The sequence below is a fragment of the Myotis myotis genome, unplaced genomic scaffold, assembly GCF_014108235.1.
Source record: "Myotis myotis isolate mMyoMyo1 unplaced genomic scaffold, mMyoMyo1.p scaffold_m19_p_14, whole genome shotgun sequence".
Classification (NCBI taxonomy): Eukaryota; Metazoa; Chordata; class Mammalia; order Chiroptera; family Vespertilionidae; genus Myotis; species Myotis myotis.
This window is the reverse complement of record NW_023416318.1, coordinates 39,696,643-39,722,059: the sequence shown is the minus strand read 5'-3', so window position 1 is coordinate 39,722,059 and position 25,417 is coordinate 39,696,643. Positions and strand designations below refer to the sequence as shown.

At 40.6% G+C, this 25,417-nt stretch overlaps 1 protein-coding gene across 16 annotated transcripts in view; it reads left to right on the top strand.

The window, feature by feature from the left end:
• LTBP1 (latent transforming growth factor beta binding protein 1) overlaps positions 1 to 25,417 on the top strand; it is a 344,018-nt gene that overhangs the window by 198,600 nt on the left and 120,001 nt on the right. For all 16 annotated transcript variants that reach the window (XM_036334902.1, XM_036334896.1, XM_036334900.1 and 13 more), the window contains 3 exons: positions 3,668 to 3,770; positions 7,610 to 7,681; positions 22,628 to 22,750. In XM_036334902.1, the coding sequence (XP_036190795.1) occupies positions 3,668 to 3,770; positions 7,610 to 7,681; positions 22,628 to 22,750 (298 nt within the window). The remainder of the gene's footprint in view (positions 1 to 3,667; positions 3,771 to 7,609; positions 7,682 to 22,627; positions 22,751 to 25,417) is intronic.

The window sequence follows — 25,417 nt, the reverse complement described above, 5'->3', positions numbered from 1 at the left end:
TCAAGCCTCTCCAAGCTTTTATTGGTATGGGATACACCCATAGCTCTTAGGCAGGGAGGTTCCAGTGACACACAGACTATTTTATCAATAAGGATTTACATGAGTAAAGGTGGGGAGGTTGCTTCAGCTACCATTATCTGGATTAACAAAGGTGGTGTGCACAGCTCTGACCTTTGCTAGGACCTCAGAGGTCACCAGCCTTCCAGGTTCTCTGTCTGAACCTCTCTGCTAGTGAAGACAATAGGCGGTTTCTCACAAGAACCTTCATTGTTCCCTTTGCACTGCTCTACGTGGATCATGCATTTGCAGAATCCTAGCATGGGTGTGTGGACTCAGTGTCCCCTAATCTGCAGCATGGAGTTGTATGAATTTTGGGGGGAGCTAAAGCGCATTGCCCCTTTGACAGGATAGAATTTTCTTTCTGACTTGAAATAGCTGAACTTTGGGTTGTAAGTGTAGCACACTTCTACTGGATTGCTTATGCACAAGGTATGCCATGAAATGAGAGACTGGCTTTCTTTGAAAATGTGGTGAATGATTCACATAGGAGAAATTCCACTTGTGTTTTTCACTTGTAAAACTCACCTCAATCTGGGCATAAAAATGTAGTTAGGCAGAATCAGTCTGTGTCCATGTAATTATGTCTCATGGAGAAGCAGAATCCTCCCGTCTGAGAGGAGACTCTGAATTCCAGCATCCTCTTCTAAGTGGTCTCTCCCATGTGGCCTTTCGGCATGGAGGAGAGAAGATCCTTCCTCTTCTTTCATTTCCTCTAACTATTTCCCACATCCAGGGAGGACCTATGGTATTAGGTCGTCTCGTGCGAGAGCCCTGAGTATGGCCACAAAGATCTCTTGGGTGGAGTTTCTGGCCACATGTTGAAAGTTCTTCACAGCTCAAACACTAAAAGGGTACATACCTAGAACTTAGTGCCTTGCTGTAAGCCTGCCTTCATCCCTTGCAGCCTGTTCTCATGCTGTGCAGACCCAGTTTGGGGAAGAAACACAGTGTCTGGTACCACCTACACGGCCGTTTATTTCATCAATTTGGAAGGCTTGTGCTGCTCTTGGCTGTGGACCTGCAAAAACAAAGCCATGGGATAAAGCGGCCCGAGTCCTGTAACGAAAACCTGGTACCTTTTGTGAGGCCCGGTAGAGAGACATGGTTTATTTTCGCCGTACCAAGTCAAACATTCTCGGAATCCAATGTGAAAATTGGATTTTAACTGCTACTAAATGTTTGAGCATATAAAATCAGTAAGTGTTGAGAGTTTTGCACGATGAAGAGAAGAACCCGAAGAGCCTGATACAAGAATGATCAACATGTGATGTGCACTGGTGTCTCACATAAGCCTGATGGATAAAACTGGAAAGACAGCAGATCGCCACAGTGGAGACTGCTGTGTCCTTTCTTAAAATATTTTTTTCAATTACAGTTTGTATTCAATATTCTGTTGTATTAGTCTCAGGTGCACAGCTTGGTGGTTAGACAATCATATACTTCATGAAGTGTTCCCCCCGGTATGTCAGGTACCCACCCAGCACCATACAGAGTTATTACAGTATATCGCCTATATTCCCTAATGCTCTAGCTAAATCCCTGTGACTGTGTTGTAACTACCAGTTTGTACTTCTCAATCCCTTCACCTTTTCTTAACGTGACCATTGTGTTCCTAGTCGCATGCCTGGAGCATGGCTGCCTCTTCCTTCTTCCTTGCCTTGCATTTCACATGGCAGCCTCTGAGATTAAACTGAAGGAGTCTGGGTACTACTTGAATCAGCCAGTCCGTGGTTTTCTTCTCCCAGGTTCTCCATTTGTTCATGTGTTCGCTCTCCCCCTCTCTCTGTCACCATGTTCCAGCTTTGGAGCGCACACAGCATCCTGCCAGAATCATTAAACACCACAAACAAACACACAACCTAATGACTTCAAAGCTATGATGTAACTGAAAATTCATGAACTGGGCTGGGCCACCTCTGGTTCCGCTTTTCATTTGGATCACTTAGCGCCTCAGAATGCAGCATGCCAGGACCCGTGGGAGAGAAGACGTCCCTGGAGGCTGCCAGGTGACCGTGTCCACTCCCTGCTGCCTTTGGAAGGCACACCACCTGCCCGACTTGCTGCCACAGTGTCCTGCTCGCTGGCCTCTGTGCATTGGCTGACTTCCATTGCTTTTCACAGAGCCACTGCTCGCCTGGGTGGATGGCAACTGGCCCCTCCCTCCCTCCCTCCCTTCCTCCCTCCTTCCCTCCCTCTCTCCCTCCCTAGAGCATTTATTGAGCATTTGCGATGTGCACTGTGCACTGGAATATAAAGGTAAATAAGATACGTCTACATTCAAGTAAAATGCATTGCAGAGGCTGTGGGACTGTGAGAAAAGTGCTGGAGGAAAGAGGAGGGAGGAACTTGCTAAAACTGAGGAGACATGAGGCTTCCAGTGATGGTTACTCAGAGTTGGGGCTCATGAGATAAGAAAGTTTCTCCGGGCAAAGGAAAAAGGGAAGGCCATCAGAGAGAGAAGGCACAGCTTTCGGAAAGACAGCTTAGAAACCTGTAGTTTTTTAGGATGCTTGAAGCATGGGTGTAGAGAGGTGAAGGGGGGCAGAGAGAAATTCAGAAAAGCTGTCTTAGGCAGGAATAGGAAGGACCTTCTTTGTCAGGCCAGGGCGTTTGCAGCCTTCAGACAGTGGGAGTCACTGCCGGTGTATCATCCGTGGAGGAATGTGATCAGATTTGTCTTTGGAAAGATGACTCTTGAAACCGCTAGAGGATTTTGTGGAGGCTGAGGCAGATGAAGGCCACGGACTGACCCCTGAGATGTGGGCTTAGCCTGCACAGTAGGGGTGGAGTAGTCCTCCCTGCCCAGGATCAGCACACAGAGCAGGGTCTGCTTTCCTAGACCTTCCCAACCTCACTGAGTTGGTCTCTCTTCAGACCCCTGCCTCTCAGCCTCCCTGACTTCCTGTGGCTGACCAAGGTCATGAGATGGATCTTTACATTGGGCAGCTGCCGTTGGTCAGTGGCCTCCAGCCCTGCTCGTCTGCCTCCTGGTCTCTTTAAACCTGCCAGTGTCTTCCTAGCTTGGCCGACCTCCTAGGTCAGCCCGCTTGGCTGCCTGGCGCCTTCGCCACTGCTGGAGCTGTGAGAGCTGATCTGGCTCAGCCAGTGAGCATTTCGTGTATTGTCCTCTCTGTTCTTTCCCTGCCCGGGCCCTGGGGTTATAAGGAGACCAACAGCCCCTTGTAGATGGGATCTGTGCCACATTCTCAAGGTTTACACACCTACCCTGCCCTTGGAGTGCTGTTTCCTGATGATCCGCTGATAGTTGAAACTAAAATTTTAAAGGGTTATATTGATCTTTACATTTGCAGGTTCTATTAAGAGAAAAAAGGGCTTGGAAGCGTATGTTTTATAAAGCGCTCTGAACAGTGACAGATTCTCCTAAGACTAACAATGCCAGGAAGCTCTAGAAATATGCCTGTTCATTTCAGTGTGGTCTTAACTCCGTCATGGTGTTCTGTTTTGCAGTTCTAGAGGTGTTTTTCCCCTCTCTAATTCTGTTGATAACAACATGACTGTTTGATAATGTGGCTGAAGCTCAGCAGTGCTCTAGAGTGGGGCGTCCTGCACTCAGTTAACCTGCGAATTTCACACCCCGTCCTTGCAGTGTGGCAAAGCGCTCCCTGGCCTCTCCAAGCAGGAGGACTGCTGCGGAACCGTGGGGACCTCCTGGGGCTTTCACAAATGCCAGAAATGCCCCAAGAAGCCATGTAAGTGACACATCCTCTTCCCTTGCAGGTTAATGTAGCACATCTGTTTCCTTACGGTCACTGTTTTAACGGTGGGACATTCAACTTTCAAAGAACTCTTACTGAATTGTAGAACATCGTGCAAAAATTTGCCCCTCCAGAAACCTTACAGGTCTGAGAAAAGTTTTATACCCGTTCTGTGGGGTTTTTTTTTTGTTTTGTTTTGTTTTGTTTTTTTTGGTGTGTGTGTGTTTTTTAAAAATATATTTTTATTGATTTCAAAGAGGAAAGGAGAGGGAGAGATAGGTAGGAACATCATTGATGAGAGAGAATCATTGATCGGCCACCTCCTGCACGCCCCCTGCTCTGACAGGGAATCGAACCACAACCGCCTGGTTCACAGGTCGATGTCCAACCATCTGAGCCATCTGAGCCACTTTCTGGCCCCATTCTGTTTTTTTTAATAAGTACAGTTATGAGTTGCCTCCTTCACTCAGATTGCATATTTTTAAAAAAGTCTTTTGAGAGGTGATATACTAAATAAAACAGGGTCTCTTTTCTTAGGTGAAGAGAAAACAGGATAGCTTTTAAGATGATAATGACATGTTTCAAATCCTATAAAAAGTCAGTGCAGTTGTGATTTCTGAGGTTAAATTTCTTAAATGAAGTTTTTATTAACAGCCATAACTGCTGTGGTAGTTTTTGTTATACTCTAACTTCCCAAAATTCACTTAAAAAGAAAAAAGCTCAAATGACGAAATGATTGTAAAAAAGCAATTGATAGTAACTAGAACCCAGTACTCTCCTCTTTTCTTCTTACTCATGCTTCTGTACTATCGCAGTTCTTGGTCACATAACTGTTGACACCCACATGCTTTGATTATTCTATAAAATCTGTTCTTCGGAACCTATTGATTGGAATAAGTCCAGAATCATATCTTTCTGTTACCTTTTTCCCAAATATAGTTTTTATTTTTAGTTTCTGTATGTAGCATTAATTCCGGAAAACTGATTTTTAATACTTTTTTAGAGAAAACCAAAGGTAGCTTGTTTTAAGTGGAGTATTTTTACACTTACTCATCTCGTTTTTGCCAAGGAAGGAAGTGATACTTTTCTCAGTCATCTTTTTTTGCTTTGTATAACTGAAGAGTTTTATAAGTTTTTTTTTAAAAAATATTTTACACTTCAAGGAATTTCCCATTTGCTTCAATTGAGTAATTTTTATTTGATTTGGTTGATATTCTCAAATGCTTTCGAAACCTCTCTGTTAAGTCTAGAATCTGCCACCTTGAAATCACTGTGGCTCCTTATGTCTGTCTTATAAACTATTCTCCCATCATAATAACTTCTTTTAAATAATTGTCTCTCATTTAGACTGCCTTATCTCTCAAACTTGTATGTTTTCTAAATCTCCTAAAGTTAATTTCACTTAGTATCACTGTTCTGTTTATATTACTGTCTTCTTTTAGAGGACCAATTTGTGGAAACAGCCACTGAAGTTTCTAATAACTGTCATTTAGGGAAAATGTCACATAAATAAGGACATTGAGTACTGCAAGGATGTCCCCAGTGGACTTTCTAGGCTTATTCAAAAATGATGGCCAATGTGGGTTTCCAGAAAGTGGGTTGAATGTGATGGTCCCTCTTCACTGAAAGACCTATCTTTTGCCTAGTTTCTTCTCTCTTCTCTATTTTCCACACCCCAAAATTGCAATCAGGGGTAACGGGAATCATAGTTTTTTGTTTTTTGCTTTTTTATCTCTAACTTCCACTCCTGACCTTTTGAATTGTGCCATCTAGGTGTAAATTCATCTACTTCATATGGTTTTGATAGCTCTATATTTTAATGTTGATAATAAGTTAGATAGAATGTGAAAGTACGTACAAAGTTGCTAACGCTTTTAACTAAAGGCTGATGAAATGAATTCAGGTGTTGACTCATTTAATGTATAAAATTAAAAAGATTGATTCACTTGGGGATGGGCAGTGTGGATTATGAATGGAGTAAACCATTAGCATCTTGACATTCACTTCGTTTGTGCCTAAGTGACTCACTCCCAAGAAACACTCTGGGGGTCACATTCTTCCTGGGTCATTTAGAAACTTTCCTTTCCTGTATTGGTACTACTCTGTAAATCATACCCCTTTTGGAAGAGAACAGACTTTCCTTGGCTTTATATCCCATGGTTTTGTGTTCCATGTCTTTTTTTTTTTTCACTCAAAATAGTCGAAACCTCAGTTTTCAAATGGCTTTTATTTAATGTTTGAAGTTTTTGTTTAGCCACATACAAAAATACCTTTCACTGTGGATCAGTTTTTACTGTGAAACTTTAAATTCTAAATTTGCAGGGGATTTCCTTAAATAGTCTGTAATCTATTAAAAAATGTACGTAGCATGAGCAAGTTGCTTGTCCCTTAAGAGATTTTAGAAGAAAATGAACATTGAATCCTAAGCTTAGGAAGGCTTCAGGAGATCCTTTGCTCCGCCCCCTGCCTTTGCCTCTCTTTTGCCTTTGAACAGTTCACAGACAGAGCGCCCACAATCTCTGTAGGCAGTCTGCTCCACAAGGCTTTGCTGTATGGGAGAGTAGTAGACGTTCAGTCAAGGAGGTAAACGGGGCAGCTCCCCCACGCCGACCTCTCCCTTCTCTTACCTCACTAATCTCAGATTCCTCACTCTATCCATTTTCTAGCATTTGAAGGATCTGAAGATGGGGGGAAATATGGCAATGAAAGAAAATGAAGGAGGAGAGGAACAACACTAGTACATGTTCACCCTGTCCATTAGTGCTGAGAATGCAAAATAATTTTATTTTCCATAAGAAGATTTATTTTTTACTTCAGCTTTCCTTTTTTACTCCTTCAGGCCTTTTTAGTAGCCTAACCTATTTTGATTATGGCCCGTTTCCTATTGTTCATTATCTTTTTAATAAAGAATACTTTATTTCAGGAAAGAACAGTGACGTGTCATTGAGTGAGTGCTTTATCAGGCACTGTTGCAGGCATTTGCATACATTATCTCTAAACTCCACAACAACCCTGCCGTGGTCCATAGAGGTGATATTCTCATTGCACGGAGTTGCCATTTGGAGCCCAGGAAGCTTTGTTTCCCAACGTCGCAGATCTATTGTTGGGCAGAACCTAGGTCTCCGTGGTTCCAGAAATTACGCTATTTCAACTATGGTTTCACTTTACAGTGTCAGATTTCAGCAAGTAGGGTTTTGGTAAATGGGTGACTGCAGCATTCATATCGTTGATGAGTTTTCCGAGTGATAAATCCATACAACTGATCCCAGCTTCTTCTCCTCACCTCCTGTTCTTTTCAGATTTCATATTAGTAAGAATCAGCTCGTAAGTAGAATACACGACCCTGCAATTAAGGCGAGCATATGATTCATTGTGTAAACGGGGGCACTTTTGAGAGTGCAATGGAGTGCTGTTCATGAACTTTGCTGGAACATCAGGCATAACTCAGGAGTGTCCCGGGCAGACTAGCTTATAGTCACCCAAACCCACAATAAGAAAATTCAAGTGCCTGTAGCAGTCATTGGGGAGGAAGCGATCCTTTGTAATATAAATAAGGAATAACTGGAATAAAATATAAAAGTCTTATGATTCTCTCATTTAACATAATCAGCATTTACTGACAAATAATTGAGACTATATCTAATGCAAAATATGAAGTATACTGACAAACAAGGATAATGTGAAATAAATTAGTACTATATACATTGAATTGGTATCTTAGAAATGAGTAAGACCACTAATGCCTTAAGTGGCTCTGGTTATCACATATAATAGTTTAGGATTGTAAGAATTAAAACTAAGTACATAACAAAGAATTATTTCTTCTCTTACAGCTTATCATGGATATAACCAAATGATGGAATGTCTACAAGGCTATAAGAGGGTTAACAACACCTTTTGTCAAGGTAAGGTTAACCGAACTCATTGGGATGGACTCAACAGTAGTTTTGGCTTTTATTTTTTTTTAATTTTTTTAATTTTTAAAATATATTTTATTGATTTTTTTATAGAGAGGAAGGGAGAGGGATAGAGAGTCAGAAACATTGATGAGAGAGAAACATTGATCAGCTGCCTCCTGCACGCTCCCCACTGGGGATGTGCCCGCAACCAAGGCACATGCCCTTGACTGGAATCGAACCTGGGACCCTTCAGTCCTCAGGCCGACGGTCTATCCACTGAGCCAAACTGGTCAGGGCTAGTTTTGCCTTTTTAGAAACCTGAGTTGTTTGGCCACGTTTTTCTCATTAGCCCAGCAGGTGAGGTTATACATTGACCCATCTCTTGCTCACTCCATTTAGCTATGTGGAAATATAGGGGTGTAGTGTACAGTTGCTAGAACAGCTTCATTACCATGTAAACTTTATGGAACTTTCTTTCATTCTATTAATTTGCAATGAAATCCATAGGAGATTGGATTACATTATGGATTGCTTAGTGGTCTCCATGCTAGTCACCTTCCATCCATGCATGGGTGCATGAGTGTGTACACATGAGCACATGCATGTGTATACATGTGCACATGCATGTACCTAGCAGTACTACTTCTTTGCTGACACATGATTGGGCAGCAGGGTTCCCTTTTTGCTCTCAGAGTGTTGCTGGCCACCTTGAAGTGTCCAGGTGTTAAATATCAGAGTGAACACACATTAGCCAGGTAGTAGGGAAAACTAGGTAGCTAAATGTGACAGGTCCTGAGTGCTTTTGCTCACTTTATTTTGAACCCACAGCAGAATTGTACAAGCAGGGAGAGCCTCAGAGGTCATTTAGCCCAGTGTCAACACTTTGCAAACGAAGGACGTTGAAATTCAGGCTGGTTAAGCGGCTTTCCTGTGGCTGAATACGTAGAGCTGAGCTGTAACTCAGGTGTCCCAATACCGAGTTTAGTGCCCATTTAGGATAACACATTCTGTTTGTTATTTTGTGGGATGTGCAGTTAATGCTCCTAATATCCCCTTACGTGTCCAGGATGAAAATGTTGCTATTAGTTACTGGACTGTGCGTACATTGAAATAAACGGAAACAGCTTCCAGGAGACTTATTGAACCAAAATCCATGTCAAAAACGTAGCATATGTCTCCGACTTGTGGTCTGGGGCTCTGTATCCTTGACCATGTGTTTATAAGACAGTAGATTAAGGTAATGTTATAAATTATAGAAATGGCTCATGTCAAAGAAATATCATAATTAACTGAGAATTTTCTCGAGTAAAGTATTCCATACCGCATCTGTGTAGCTTTTCTGATTTGTAGAGCTTTCACTGACTTAAATAATTTTTTTTTGAAATGCACATACCATGTTTTTAAAAATATTTTGCCTTAAAATATTATAAGCCCTTGTCATATGAAGGAATTTTTGGAAAGTTAGAATTACTGATCAAGGAGAGGATGTCCAAGGCACTTTTTGAAGAATGTCTGCGAACCTCAGTGACACAGGAATAGTGGATTAATCAACATTATGTATGAGTCAGCAGGATTTAAGATATTGAAAGATTGTATTAAATGGATGAAAGATGGAATTAATTGGAAGGAAGAATGAGTAGGTTAAATAAATGAATAGATGGCTAAATGTATATACTGTAGTGTAAATCAAGTTATAATTTCACAGATTTGGATAAAAAATCTCTATGAAAAGCCCAACCCTGTTTTCGGATGCATTAGTAGAAGCAGAATGAGCAGGGCATTAGACGTAATGACCTTGCACTCTGTCAGTCAGGCTGAATTTGGGGTTTGGGTATTCGTGTTCATTATCTTTTGACTAATAAGGTCAACCAAGTTCGTGAAGGGCCTCAAAACCTGAGAGTGTTTAGTGTGGAAAAGTGCAGGCCAAAGACAAATATAATGGCTAATTTATAAACATGCCTTAAATGTTGGTAAATGTGCCTTTAAGTGTTTGAGTAACCATCTTACAAACAAGACTTTCATGAGCTGCTTCAAAAGCCAAAGTCAATAGAATGGAGCTACCAGGAGGCATGTTTAGAACTACAGGTAACCTCCGCTATGGAACGGCATCCCCAGGCGTTGTACTGAAAGGCCTTTGGAAGTACTGAGCTTCCTGCACATAGACGTGACCCAGCAGGTACTTAACTATTGGCCAGGATGCTTTAGAGAATTTCTATCCTGTGCAATAGATGAGATGATTCTGTGGGTACACCCCAGTTCTCTGATGCCGTCATTACTCTGTCTCCTGGGGCAGAGGCTGTGCATGAGAAGAAAGAAGCGACATCTTGGTCTGTCACACAAGTTTTAGCCCCTAGGCATGTGGTTTCCTGAAGTCTCCTCTGTGATTAAGCCTGTCTTCTTGCTCCATTGGACTGTAGACTGAGGAGGGTCCTTATTTATCCTTCACCCTCCTAATCCTCCATGGCTAATTATTAGAAAGGCTCAAGAGTGACAGATGCTCCTAACTTTTCTGAGTGTTAAATGACGAAGAATAGGAATGTTTTTTGGGGGGGCGGGATAGGATTTAGACATTATTAATCCCAATTAGAAACTGAAGCATAGAGAGAATAACTTTCCTAAGGTTACACATATGAAAAGAGGCCCAGCCAGGATTGAACTTCCAAACCACTTGTTTCTATGTGCAGTATGGCCCCCTTTGCCATGTATACATATATATCTGTTAAGTATTACTGATGTGAATACTCACTAATTGGAACAGAAGATAAGCCATGTGTGCTGAACTTAATAGAAGTCAAAGCAGTTAACATTGATAGGGTTTTGTTTAATAGCAAAGGATGATTATCTGATATTCCTTCTACTGGCTGGTTCAAGGTTCTAAGAGTTCGTAGTTACCAAAATACTGTCGAAATGGAAGTGGAAATTTGCAGGTAACCACTTGCTATCTCATTTCACAAATTAGAATGGAGAATCTTTTAAACAGTACTTGCTTGAGGGTTTTTCCCCCTCTCCTGGTGTGGCTGGTATGAAGTGGCCCTTAGCAAAGTTTGTTCACACTGAGCATATCAAATGGTCATTTGCACTGATGGTCAGTAACACCACATCCTGGCTTATGTTTGTTTCAGAAGGATATTTGCAAAAACACTGTTATACTTTTTGGCACGGATTCTAGACTTAAGTATCACAGAAAGCTCTATTTCACGGTACCTCAAGAAGCCACCGCTAAATTACACTAGAAGATTGACTCCTAAAATATTATGATTTCATTCCGCATAATCTGTTAAAATTGCTTCTGAGAGAAGGGCTTAATTTCACTCCCTTTGTGATGTGATTGGTCAGTGAAACGAAACAGAACGTTCTCACGTTACATACATACCCTCCGTTTTCTGAGAGCCTTGAAGCTTTTTGGTTCTGTTACCCTGCAGTTTTCAAAAGGAGCCCATTCAGCATCTAATTACTTCTGCATTCCACATTGTTCCTGCAGTCTCACGTCTTCTCGGCTTACCAAGCACATTTAAAATTAAAGTGATTAATACCTAGAATGACATTATTTCCTCCAATGATACAACTTGCACTAATGTGCACTCAGTAACAAAGAACCAACTGTGCCCGAGTTAATTTGAGGAGCTTTCAAATAATTGCCCTCAAAGTTGGGTGTTTGTGGTGTGTTTTTTTTCTTCTCTGTAGCGGGACTGCAATTATCTTTTCAGAGGAATGATTTATTACATATACACACATGGAGCTCTCAAACCTGCCCTCAACATTTTGGAGTTGTTATCATTTGCTTTGTTTCTCATAACAAACAATGCAGTTCTATTTCCTGGTGGATCGAGAGCGTCATTTGTCATTCCATGACTGCTACAGGTCTGATATTGAACAAGAATTAAGTGAAATAATATATCACAGCAATGATGACAATAGGAACCTTATATGCTCATACTACTTTACTCAAAAGCTAAGTTTCCCCCCGAATTTTGAATACTCTCCCTTACCCGTAACTTTGGTGTGAGATGAGTTATTAAATTAGGTGTAAATCTAAGTTTTAAAAGTAGAGTTTATTTCTGAAAGTACTTGGGGCTTGAGCTATTTAGTAAAATCTTTTATTAAAAGCAAATATCTCTTTTTTGATTTATTGAAATCACTTACGTGATGCATGAGTGTTGAGGTATAAAATCAGCTTAGTAGTATTTTCTACATTTTTGCATGTATCCAGGTGCTGTGGGCAACGCCCCAATAAACAACTAGGTGGCGTCTACACTTTTATAATCCAGTGTATGTATATTCCATTTTCATAGATAATCTTGAGAACTTTTAAAAACACTCACTACTGCACCAACATTAATTGGCACGGGGCGCCTGAGCTGCAGACCAAGGGTATGTAATGAATGATGAAGAAGACATCGTTCCTGCCCTTGGATCTAGTGTAATTAAATAAGTTTGAATCAGCAGCATGTAATTTGCTTTATTCACTGTCCCAACTAGCTGGGTTTTAGCTGGCTCCCAGGGAGCCCATTAAAGCAAATATGAGAGAGCTGTCCGCATAACTTTCTTTTGGCGTCACTTTATTACAGTGGTTATTACACTTCAATATAACACATTTCCAAAACAGATACAGTAGGCACAATAACACTCATTACCACAACTTCCCCTGTAAGGTTCCTTTCAGATAGCTCTTCAAAGTGCATCTGAAATTGCATTTTATTTGGCCTATAGGAAAGATAATGCACGTTGTTTTCAAGGGCATATCTCTGTGTCATGAAATGAGACTCGCCGGTCTTGATTAATATTCCAGATAAGTAAACTATTCATGGGACATTTGGGTTATGAAGGGCTTGCCTGGGTTTTAGCTTGCATCTCAGACTTCTTAATGATTCCCAGAAAAATTGGTTGTGACTGCAGTAGGGTGGGCACGTGAAGACTGGTCTTTGAGTGTCTTGAGAAGTCTAGAAAGTGCAGTGAGTCCCTCAAGAAATCCTACTTGGCTGGAGAAGAGAATGTGGCCTGTGGCGTGTGCTGGGTTAACACGGACAGGTACGGTAAGATGAAGTGCTTTGTAACTTTAAGGCAAGGCTCCTATGATTGATTACATGTACCATGTACAGTAGATAGATCAGGCTTTGTGATGCATGCTGGGAAAACAGTTGCACTCCTTTTAACTTGGAAATGTCCAAAGACCATTTATGACAACTCACATATTTGGATTTGTGGCTTAGATAAGAGTCATCACTTCATAATTATTTTTGAAGGTATAATATAAATATAGAAAGGTGTTGTTTTTTTTTTCCATACAGTGATTAGGTATATGAACTTACTGACATTTTATCAATTTTTGCACTCAGCATGGTTTCTTTTACATCCCATGTTTTCTTTCTGGGTTCTTGTTTTCTTTTGAGGTAGGTTTGCAAGATAAAATACAGGAAAGCAAGTTAAATTTGAATTTCAGATAATTTGGGGGCATAGTTATACTAAAATGCATTCGTTGTGTACCTGAAATTCAAATTTAACTGGGTGTCCCGTATTTTTATTTGCTAACTGTATATTTTTTAGATTGGATTCTTTAACACCTTTCGTACCGCTCACGAGCTTTCTCGTGTTTCGCGCGCCATCTGTTAATGGACCTTAGATGTCAACACACTGTCTTGTCCACACCGAATGAAGCAATCTCATTGGTGGAAACCGTGCAGGTCAATCTACGAAAAACTATATAATTGCACAAACCCATAAAGCATTGCAGTTACATTGTATTTTTGTCATTCGAATAGTCTTCATCTTCAAGTTCCTGGCGCTTTTAGAAAATGTTTTACGCAGTACCATACGTTAAAAAAGTGCTAGGAACTTTAATTGTTTAATTGTTTTTGTAAATAAAAATGTTATAATTATTGAAAAACAACACCTAAAGTGCATTATGATCTGTAGTTATGATGATTTAAATAACGTGCAGTTTGCCCAAAAACGTGCGGTCCCTGGCGTATGTCTTAGAGATTTCTATGCGGTACGAAAGGTGTTATTAACATTTTCTCGCTGAAAAGTGTGAATTTTATATGTCTGAAAACTATATGTCTGAAAACTCCTTTATTTTGAGCTCATTTTATGGGACTTGTCAGGTATACAATTCTAGATTAACAGTTTTTCAACAATGATTTTGATTGTTATACCAATGTCATCTGACTCTTCTACCTTTTATACTTTCTTTGTACATAATCTGTCTTTTCTCTCTTTTGAGATGGTCTCTTAATTTTTCATCTTCTCTAGTTTTATCATAATGTGTCTCCACATGTTTTTATCTGGATTTTACACAGTAGACAGTACATCGTCAGTCTGAAGAGTCATGTTTTTCCTCAAATTTGAAAAATTTGGAATATGGTGTTAAGCTAATGTGTATATATTATAAACTCTTTTTTTTTTTTAGTATATCTAAAAGCTTTTCAGGAAAAAGCTTAAAATTATAGCATCTGTTATCCACAGATAGTTTCTTTATCTGTTATACGTAAGCAATCTATCGACATAAACTTATTGACCACCTGCCATTCATACACTTACTCATTCGTGTTACAGACATTTTAATAATGCCGTAAGTAGAGACACTCTCTGAGCAGTATAGTGTAATTGAACTCTTACCTTATGAAGATTGCTGTTCTCATACAGTTAGAAAACCAAGGTAGCATGTCGTAAGCCCTTTATGAACTGAATTAAATACTATACAATTTCAGAGGAAAGTTCCCATTTAGTTAGAAAAATCACAGATGCTATTTTTTAAAAATATATTTTTATTGATTTCTGAGAGGAAGGGAGAGGGAGAGATTGAAACGTCAATGATGAGAGGGAATCATTGATTGGCTGCCTCCTGCACACCCCTTACTGGGGATCGAGCCCGCAACCTGGGCATGTGCCCTTGACCGGAATCGAACCCGGGACCCTTCAGTCCGCAGGGCAGGCTGACACTCTATCCACTGAGCCAAATCACCTAGGGCCACAGATGCTATTTAAAAAACGTATTCCTTTAAAAATCACACTGTCTTTTCTATTTATAAAATTCTTACCTGTTGCTTAAAATTGAGAAATGAGAGAAACATATAAAGGGGAAACATGAAAATTACCATCATCTCCTACAAAAATTGATACATTTTGCTAGATTTCATGCCAATCATTATATATATATATATATATATCTCCATCCTATATAATAAAGATGTAATATGCAAATGGTCATTACATAACAACCACCCGTGTAATGACCAGATCACAGATCAGCAGGAGGGTGGGACAGGGAGCTACAAGCAGGCGGTGGAAAGCTACAGGAGGGGGCAGGGCAGCAACCTGTGAGGGGGGCGCGGGGGAGCTACAGGAGGGTGGGGCAGCGGGCGGAGAGCTACTGGCGCACAGATTCGTGCACAAGGCTACTCGTATACACTTGAAATTTCCTGGGCAGTTGTGCAAACTATTTTTTACTTTATATGTTATACTTTTTGATGTTCAAAATTATTGTAATGCTGGCGTGGGATCCCAGTTAATGGCTAATGTATTTACCCATTCCCGTAAGATTGGATTTCAGACTGGTTTGTATTTTTCCCTATTATATGGAATGCTGTCAGGGCGTGGCCATGAACCTTTATGTGACCTTATGACTATGCTCAGTACCTCTATGGGACCCTATGACTATGCTGTTTTCCAAGCTTCACTTCATCCTGTGCCAATTTCCTTTAGAAGAGGATGTACCATTTCCCTTCCCACTCTCAGTACAGCACCCACTGACCATGTCCCTCCCCTCCTTCCTGATTTCATTCTCTTTACAAATTGGAAAACAGCAAAGGGGCCGTTAAATAGTATCTTTTCCTTCTCCAAGGCCCTAGACCTGGGGTGGGGAACGTCTGGCCCGCTGTATCATTTGGTCTGGCCCTGCCAAAGCAACCGCAGGCGGGACTCAAAATTCAATAAATCTAGGAGCTTTTTTCATGGCAACATAATTTTTAAGTTGATAATTTTGTGTGACCTGTGAATGATGTTATAAATATCCAAATGGCCCTTGGCAGAAAAAAGGTTCCCCACTCCTGCCCTAGACCTTTCTATGTAGGCTTTACCAGTTATTTTATATTAAATATAAAAGGGCTTCATCTTAAAATAATTCACCTGCCAAAGTGGCACATTCCTAGGGAGGCCTGTTCTGAATCCCTTCACAGTGCTATCTCTAAAGTTCCCTTCAGTTCCATTATCAGTGGGGAATCAATTGTTTGTTTCTTTCTCAGGAATATGGAATACAAAATAGGGAATATGGTTATGAGAGTAATGTAGGTGTAAAGACGAAACTTAGAATCCATTGTTCTTGCTATATATTTGGGAAATAATAGTAGAACATCAATGGGTATAAACTAAGACTGAAGTCAACCAGGCTTGATCATTTATTTCTTCAAGACACTTAAAAATGTTTAAAGTTCTTTTTATTTAGCCTACTGGATGGATATTCTGACACTGCTCTGCTGTATTTAGTGATTTAATCCCAGAAACTGGGGGATACTTAATGTGAGGTCAAATCATGTTTTACAATGGTCAGTGGCTAAGAGGGAATTAATAGATGTTTCCCTTGTTTGAAGGGGTTATCTTACTGTTCGAGGCCTCTTCTCGAAACTCCTGCTGCCATTTCTAGTTTAAATAGGCATGTTCTTCTCAGTTAGAATATAAATAATTCTGATCTGGACCTGTGTATCACATTTCAACATTTAAAAATCAATTTGGGACCCATTCCTCTTTATTTTAGAATCACTTTCTGGTGTGCCCTCTTACCATGCTCAAATCACTGGAATGGGATTCAAAAATGAAATGTCTGTTCATTTTATTCACTTTTCTTCAGGAAAGACAGTGGTGAAGTGAGTCATTAGCACCTTATATTTTCCAGTAGCTCTTTGACTTTCATCTCTGGGGACTGTAAAATCAATGGGAGAAGCCATGATAAATTCATGTTACTGTGAATGTTTCAAGGAGAAATTAATGCAGTATTTGTAGACTAGAGTCAGAAATCCAAGGCCAACAGAGATGTGTGTGTGTGCCATTAGCATCTTCCACGTGTAGTACACATGTATCAAGAAATAAATACAGCTGTTCTCTGGGTTCTGATCATTCTTTTATCATGTTACCCTGAAAAGAGAAGAATTAGAAGGAACGGACAATGGCTCACTTCCTCTTATGATTGAATCTCTCATTTTATAATGATGGGATAATTACTGGTCAGTAGGGAGGCTCTGGTTGCAGTCAAAGCAAATATGTCTGGCTAGGGAAAGAATTTACCTCCAGAGATATTTCTTTCTGCTTTCAAGGAGAAGTTACATTCCTAAATTGCTTGATGGGATGTCTGTCCATCAGCAAACTCTGAATATGCACACAGCGGCATCATCAGAAAGCTTCATATTTCACACAGCACAAAGATCTTCATGTACTGTTCTCACCTTGGGCCTAATTCCTGTTGATTACTGGACATGTCTCATTTCCTGTATGAACTTGCGTCACTAAAAAGGCAGTAAATTATTAAAACACACAGGATACATAAAAGGGTGTTTATTTCCCATAAGGGCACTTATGTTATTTATAATATATTATCCATAAATGTCACATTTTTTCCACCTTGGCAACTGGCAGAGTATTTTGAAGTTGGAGTATTTAAGCGAGAAGTAATCATGGGGAGTATCTGCTTCAGCCCCTTTGTGTTACAAGAGAGAAACCCTAGATTGACAAATTAAGTGACTTGTTTGAGCTAACAATTCAGCATCCTGGGTAGACCAAAACTGGATTGTAGTGGGATAGTTCTCCCATTAAATTTCCCCACTCACCCTTAATTATTTTAAAAAAATATGATCTTAAACAAAATTATCTCTAGCAGGCAGAAATAATTATTGTGTGGCTCACCATTCAGAATTACTATAAAGTTCCTTGAAGCAGGGTGTGCCATACAAATATAAAGGATGGTGGTGAGGGTTGTTGACGCACTAGATTGTTATTTCATTCCCTAGTACTGGAATCGGAAGGCTGTGTTAAATTAGGTTATTTAATGAGTCTCTTGTTATGCATTTTCCTAACTACTCAACCCCAGACTCAGGGATTTGGGGGACCCAGTCTCTGTTTTTGCTTTCAGCTGAGCCTCCCATCTGTCCTATGGCCCAAACACAGTCTCAGAGACAGCAAGTGACTTTCCAGATGTAAAACATACAGTTGAGTCAAGTGAAGGAAACCTGTCAAGTCCTCACATGTAACCAGCACCCACCCCCACCCCATCATCTTCCTCAGACAATGGTGCCTTTTGCATGTACAGACCCTTATTTCCATCACCTCCGTGTGAGTTTCTCAGTGAGGACATTGCCATTTTGGCAGAACAATTCTTTGTCAAGGGAGACATAACCACACTTTTAGAAAGTTCTGCTTCTCAGTGTCTACCCCTGTGTTTTCCCAGTCCTTGTGACAACCCAACATGTCCCCTAGGCCAGCTGTCGCCAACCTTCCAGGCCTCATGGACCACCAGTGGTCTACGGACCACCGGCTGGCGACCACTGCCTGAGGCGGTCACACACCCTCCCTTTTGAGAATCACCGGGTGATCCTCCCTGAGCTAAAAGGGAAGCCATCTCATCAACCCACAACTTTCCTATCAATACTTACATTTGAGAAGAGAACTTTTTTTCAATCCAAATGGCTAATAAATACATGAGAAGGAAGCCTAAGTTGAAACCTTAATGAGATCACACTACCCTTCTTTAAGAATGACTAAAATGAAAGAGACTGACAGTGTTTGACAAGGATGTGGAGTAATTGGTACCAGAAATGGAAATTGGCATAGTCACTTTGGACAAGTATTTGACAGTATTTATCAAAGTAAACATGGGCATTCTCTAGTGACACAGAAATCCAACGTCTAGATACAGATACGAGAATAATGAGTACCCAGGTTTACTGAAAGACACATATGCCAATGGTCACAGGAGCGGTGTTAAGGATAGCCAAAAACTGGCATGAATAAATTAATTTTGATAGCTTCACACAATAAAATATAATATAGCAGTAACAACATTGATGAATCTCACAGATGTAATAATAAATGAAAAAGTCACACCAGAGATCATATACAATATGATTGCCTTTATGTGAAGTTCACAAACAGGCAGGTCTAATCAATGGTGATAGAAGTCAGAGTAGTAGTGACCTGTGGGGGCAGAGGTGTTGACTGGCAAGAGGCATGAAGGAGCCTTCTCAGGCAATAAACATGTTCTGGGTGATGGTTACATAGTGCATGCACACACACACGTACACATTGATGCATGCATATACACTCACAATATGTATATGTAAAATTCATCTAGTTTGATATACTTTTCTGTACATACATTTTTTAAAAGTCAGAAATTTAATTTCTAATTTATGGTGCTTTAAAGAATATGGTAAAAATAAATTGAGGCAGCTGAGGGAAATGGGAGTTTTTCCGGAAGCTGTGAAAGTGTGTCATGAAGAAAGGGTCATGCTTCTGGGTTACTGAGGCCAAAATTAGGGAGTTGGTGTGGCCGGTGCTGGTGTCACTAGCTGATTAGTGACAGCAGGAAAAGGGAGGGCTTTACACGATTCCCCTTCCTCATTCATTTTTCCATTCATTCCTGTCTATAGCCATAGTTCTGGTGGTTGTTTATAAGTCTTAATTCCTGTCCTCCACTCTCATGGCATCATGGCTGAGGCAATGGGCAATGATAAGGAGAGTCAAAGAGGCCACAGGCAGTGGTCATGCACCACGTGTTTAAATGTCGGGGCAAAACCCCTTCCCTGTAACCTCCAGCCCACAGGGAGGCTGGGACAGTATGTTTAAGAAGCAGGGGGAGATTCTGGGTCCCTGGAGGCGAACCAGGAATGTGTGGTGGTGCAGCCAGTGAACAGGAGGAGAGGCCACTCAGAGAAAGAGGAAGGTCGGTCATTGCACCTCAGTGGGGACATGAGCAGAACGGAAGAGAGGAGGTTTTGTCCAGCTTTCTTGACCACAGCTGACTTGTTACCCAACTTGAGGTTTAATTTGGGGCATATGATAGGGCCTTTGCTCATACCATGTAAGCCCCAACTGGACTTGGAACTCTTTCTGGTCCTTCATGGTGGTTTTCCTAAGAAGAATGATTTACAGGGCAATATTGTTAATTATATGCTGTGCATGAATGTGTATTTCAGCCCAACACACTGTGATAAGGAATAAGACGGTCAGGTGCTGGGCCTTATGCTGCGCCATAAGGTGTAATCTAGCTGACCAGTTTCCAGCCGGACCCCAAGTTGGGATGCTGTAGAGCTGATACAACAAATGTTTTAATTTGTCACTTGAATGTCACTGAAAAAAATGTATTTTGTCACTAAAATGAAATTACAAACTGCATGTGTTGGATAAACTATGGCTATATAGATATCTATGGCTACTTAGAATAGGAACTACAAGCAAATACTGATTTATTGAGGGCTGTATGTGCCTTTTTATGTGACAGTTCTGCTAGCAACATTTTGCTGCCAATGTGTTGTTATAATTTATAAAATTGATATTTTGGGATCCTTAATAAAAGCTTTATTAGAATTAATGATAGAAGGAAATGAGTATTATTTAAAAAGGAAATGCTAATAGCCAAGTCTGTTAACCATTGAGCTTCATACACCAAGATACAAATGACTGCTAATTTTGAAATTGCCACATTCTGCTTTTGCTTGTTAATTAATTGCTGTTGCAAATGACTCTATAATCTTTTTTTTTAAAGTCAGCACATTTTTTATCTCTCAAGTTCCAATTAACTTTGGTTTCCCTTTGGATCACTGTCTTAGTCCATTTGGGCTGCTGTAACAAACACCACCGACTGGGTAGCTTATAAACAACAGATATTTAGTGCTTGGAGTCCTAGAGGCTGGGAAGTCCAAGATCAAGGCACCAGCATGGTCTCCTTTTGCCGAGGGCCCTTTTCCGGTTGCAGGCCTCCCCCTTGTCCTTACATGGAGGAAGCGACTGGGAATCCTCTGGAGCCTCTTTGGAAGGCACTATTCCCATTTTGAGGGTTCCACCATCTAGACTTTAGCATCTCCCAAAAGCCCCGCCTACTGATACCATCACCTGCTGGTACTGTATTTCAACAGATGAATTTGGTCTGAGTGAATTTCAAACATTTGAACCAGAGCAACCACCAGGCAGATGACGTTAAGTCTCCGTTTCCAGCTCTGGTTTCCTTTCGCTTCCTGAATTTTCCTCCCCTGCTGCTGGATATTTATACTTGGGTATCCCAGTGTGACCTTCGCGTGTAGCGCTGATCTCTTCATCTACCTCCTTCCTCCTCAGAGCTTTCCACAAAACCAACGATGTCTTCCTCTTTTCTGGGATTAGAAGCCTCCCAGGCACCTTCAACTCCTTTCTCTTTGGGGGCCAAACACCAGGCACTGTCCATTTGTGTGTGTGTGTGTGTATATGTGTATGTGTGTGTGTATGTGTGTGTATGTGTGTGTGTATGTGTGTATGTGTGTGTGTGTGTGTGTGTGTGTGTGTGTGTGTGTGTGTGTGTGTGTTTAATCTTTACTCCTTTTCTTAATTATTCTCGTGGTCACCAACCTGGCTTGTCACCATTCTCATACTTGCATTGCTCCTTCAGTGATCCAACTTTTAATCTTTTCTCACCAAGCCATGTGCTGACCCATGAATTTCCCCAGAGCCTGCCTTTGATGATGTCTTCCCTCCTGCTTAGAAACCTTCAGTGTAGCTCTCTATTCTCAATAAAATGGAACCCAAACCTAGCCTGGCTTTTACCAGCTCTCTTTCCAGATATATACTTTCCCAAAACTTCTTTTGTAGCCAGTGGTTTGACTCACAATTTCCTGATGTCCCTTCCGTTCTCCGGTCTCTGTGTTTATGCTCTTGCATCCACCCTCAGAGATCACTCACCTTCTACCCAACTTCTTCCCAACTTCAGTGCCCGAAGTCTTACATGCTTTTCAGTACTGCCGTCTCCTCTACCTCCAGCTTCCTCTCCTAGCTCTTCCTGTGTATACAGGCCATTTCATACTTTAACTTCAAGTTTATGACCTTTCCTCTAATTGTGATAACTTGAACTCATTATCACTTCTTGAATTTTTTGCATAGCTGTATGTATGACTAGATTGTCAATGTCTCCAGGGTGAACTGTTTGCTTCCCTGTAAGCTCTAGAGTACCTAACACACACTCACAGTAAAAAGGTAAGCTCTGTGAAGGCCAGAATCTTTTGTCAGTTTTGTGCACTGGTAAATCCCTAGTATCTAGAACAGCACTGGATACATAGTAGGTGCCTAATAAGTATTTGTCATATAAAATTGCAGATGTTCGATAGCTTGTGATTTCATTTTAGTTCAGTCACACCTGCTGTATTAAAAGGTGCTAGCATTTTGCCTGGCCGGCATGGCTCAGTGGTTGAGCATCAACCTATGAACCAGAAGGTCATGGTTTGATTCCTGGTCAGGGCACATGCCCCAGGTTGCAGCCTCGATCCCCAGTGTGGGGGTGCAGGAGGCAATGGATCAATGATTCTCTCTCATTATTGATGTTTCTATCTCTCCCTCTCCCTTCCTCTCTGAAATTAATAAAAAATATTATTTAGAAGATGCTAGCATCTCTTATTTACTACTAGAGGCCCAGTGCATGAAATTTGTGCACTGGTAGGGTCCCTAGCGGCTGCCGGCTGCCAGCCGGGGCCTTCCTTCCCCAGATGCTGGTTGCCAGCTGGGGCCTTCCTTTGTTCCACACTGCCCCTGGTGGTCAGAGCATGCATAGTGAGTGATCGAACTCCCAGTTGGTTGAACTCCTGAGGGGACACTTTGCATATTAGGCTTTTATATATATAGATAACCAAGAGATTATGATGAAAAAGAAAGTGAATGCAATTTATAGCCAGAATCTGTCCAGCAATGGGTGAATGCTCCTTCTAAAAGAGTTGTGTTTTCCTGCAGATATTAATGAATGCCAGCTACAGGGTGTGTGCCCTAATGGTGAGTGTTTGAATACCATGGGCAGCTATAGATGTACCTGCAAAATGGGATTTGGGCCGGATCCTACTTTTACAACTTGTGTTCGTAAGTAATGATCAGTTTTTATTCTCACTTTGGATCGGGTTGGGGTGGGAGGTTATCCAAAATAAGGTAAATATTCAGTGGTCAATTGAATATTGTACAGATGCAGGAAAAACCTCATTAAAATGACCAGAGGGAGGAAGCGGGGCTGACATATTTCAATAAACCTATGTTACAGAACCAAAATGCATTTTTATTGCATTCAGAAAAATACAATAGCCAAAAGTCAAGGTAAAGAACAAGCACACTGAGGAAATGGATTTGATGAAGAAAAGAGAGTTTATTACAGTGAACATACCTGAGAGATGAAAAGTTTTTTCCTTCACGAGTATTTTAAGCATTATTTAGGCCGAGTTCAACTTTCTCCCAGCTTCTGTTTTTAATTAGTCCAAATTCTGAGTCACTAGTGTTTGATTTAATGAGGTTTCACTGTACTTTCTTAGTTGGAGAGTCTGGGAAATAGTTTTGGATATTCTATTCCGTTGTCCTCAAAAGCCACCAAAATGCATCCCCGAAGTTATCCTGTTTTGCCTAGTAAATGTTGTCTCTAAAATTTTCTCTTGTATCTGGTGTGGGTAAAAATCCTCCATCAAACCACATATGCTAATATTGGACAGAAAATATAGTTTCTCCGAAAACTCTCTCACCATGAAATAGAATTCAGTGTAAGCTCTGCATCACCTGACAATGAGAGATGCAGGCATTTTAGATACAGAATTCTCAAATGCAGATTTTTAAAGGTTATCTTTTTTTAAATGTCCTTGTGCCCATTATTACAACGTAGATAAGCAATCAGGTTTTTCAAAGCCGTATCAACTAAAGTCTAAGCCTTTTAAACTAACATATGGCAGAAAACTATTAGGACCGTTTTAAGGACAATTCTGTATTAATTCGGCCCTGCAAAGTTTTGTTCTTATTTACCTGTGTCTAGTGTGGCTCTGTGTCTAGTGTGGCTTTGATATGGTAAGCTGCACACTTCTGGGCCCCAGTTTCAAACTTGGCATTTGGTCAAGGCCTGCTCTTCATGATGATGCCATCCTTTGTGTTCAACTGTGCATTTACCTCTAACTCTGTGCCCTAAGCTGAGACCATAGATAAGAAAGGCAAGTGTCGTAAAATAAAAATGGCAAGCCCATTCGCTGCTTTTAGATGAGTTTGTTGAGTCTTTGGGAACATTGTTACTAATTACTACTATTTTCCTTTAAAAACTGCCGAATGCAGATTAGGAAATTTTGCACGTAAGTTCTTTTTTTCCCATGTTCTTTCACATAATTCTGATCACAAGCAGACATACAGTTATAAAGCATTTTAGCCAGTGGTAAAGTTAGATTGTAAAATTATATTTGCATATGAGGCATGTTTGAAAATGGACGCAAGAATTTGGAAATTTTAGGCCAAAAATCACATTGTTGACAATATCCAGAAAATTTAGAGATAATTTCTGATTGATGTTAATTACATGAGTCAATATTTTAAATAGCTTTATAATTTAAGTGTAAAAGATTTTTCAGAGTTTGGATATAAAATTTGTTGTGAATGTTTTTATTTCCTTAAATAATTTGACTTGTCTTGTTGAAATCACTACATTTAAGGTTGCAGATTAGTAAATTTGGAGAACTGGTCGCAAAGTATTTTATTAAACTTTGACTAGATCGGATGTCTAGTGTTAAGGGCAGACATCCAGGTTTTAATAAGATTGTTGAAATTTGCCAATGAGATTTTTGAAACACATATTTTCTTAGCATTTATTTTCCCCTGTCATTGCTCAAATAATACTAAACTTATTAAACCACCATCCATTCTTATTTGAAAAATAATTCAGTTTTATGGTTCAGCTACAACAGCTCAAATGATAACTACTGGAAGACGTTTGTTGCTAGTTAAATGTTCCAGTTTAGAGTTTGAAGTTATAACCTGGGCTCTGTACCAGTATTGAGTGGGCAGATTTATTTCTCTTGCCTTGGAATTTACCACGTGTAACATCGCAGAGATATGTAGAGTCTTCAGGGCTTGTGACTTAGTTCAATCCAGTCAGACTTGCTGGTAAACTAGATTTTGATAAAATTGCTGGGGAAAATCTGAAGACAGATGAGAAGAATCAGGGAAGAAGGTGATGCTTACAGAGTAAGGAAAAAAAAATATTGGCAAGATGGTACCCTCAATGGTTTTGGGGATGTAGCAGAGAGTGGGGTCACACACACACACAACACACACACACACACACACACACACACACACACACACACACACACACAGAGTAGCTGCTGGGTTAACATTTGGAATACTAGAGGCCAGGTGCACAAATTCATGCACGGGTGGGGTCTGGCCGGCCTGCCTGGATCGGGGCCGATAGGGCCAGGCCAGCCGGCCAACCCCGCCCCCTAGTCAAACTCCCAGTCGAGGGGACAATTTGCATCTTAGCCTTTTATTATATGGGATACCTTCTTGAGGGGTATAGAAACAGCCATGGAATAGAGCCTGTAATCCAACTGAGGGAGATTGACTACATTTGTTCAGACAGCATGAATTTAAGGCATACCCAGGCCATAAAAGGTGTGGCTGACTCTGTGAACTCAAAGAAATGCACTTGGCAACAGCTGAGGAGCAATGGGAAGCTCTCCCTGTTCTCGAATGCACCCTCCGAATTCCTTGACTCCAGCCAAAGGTTGC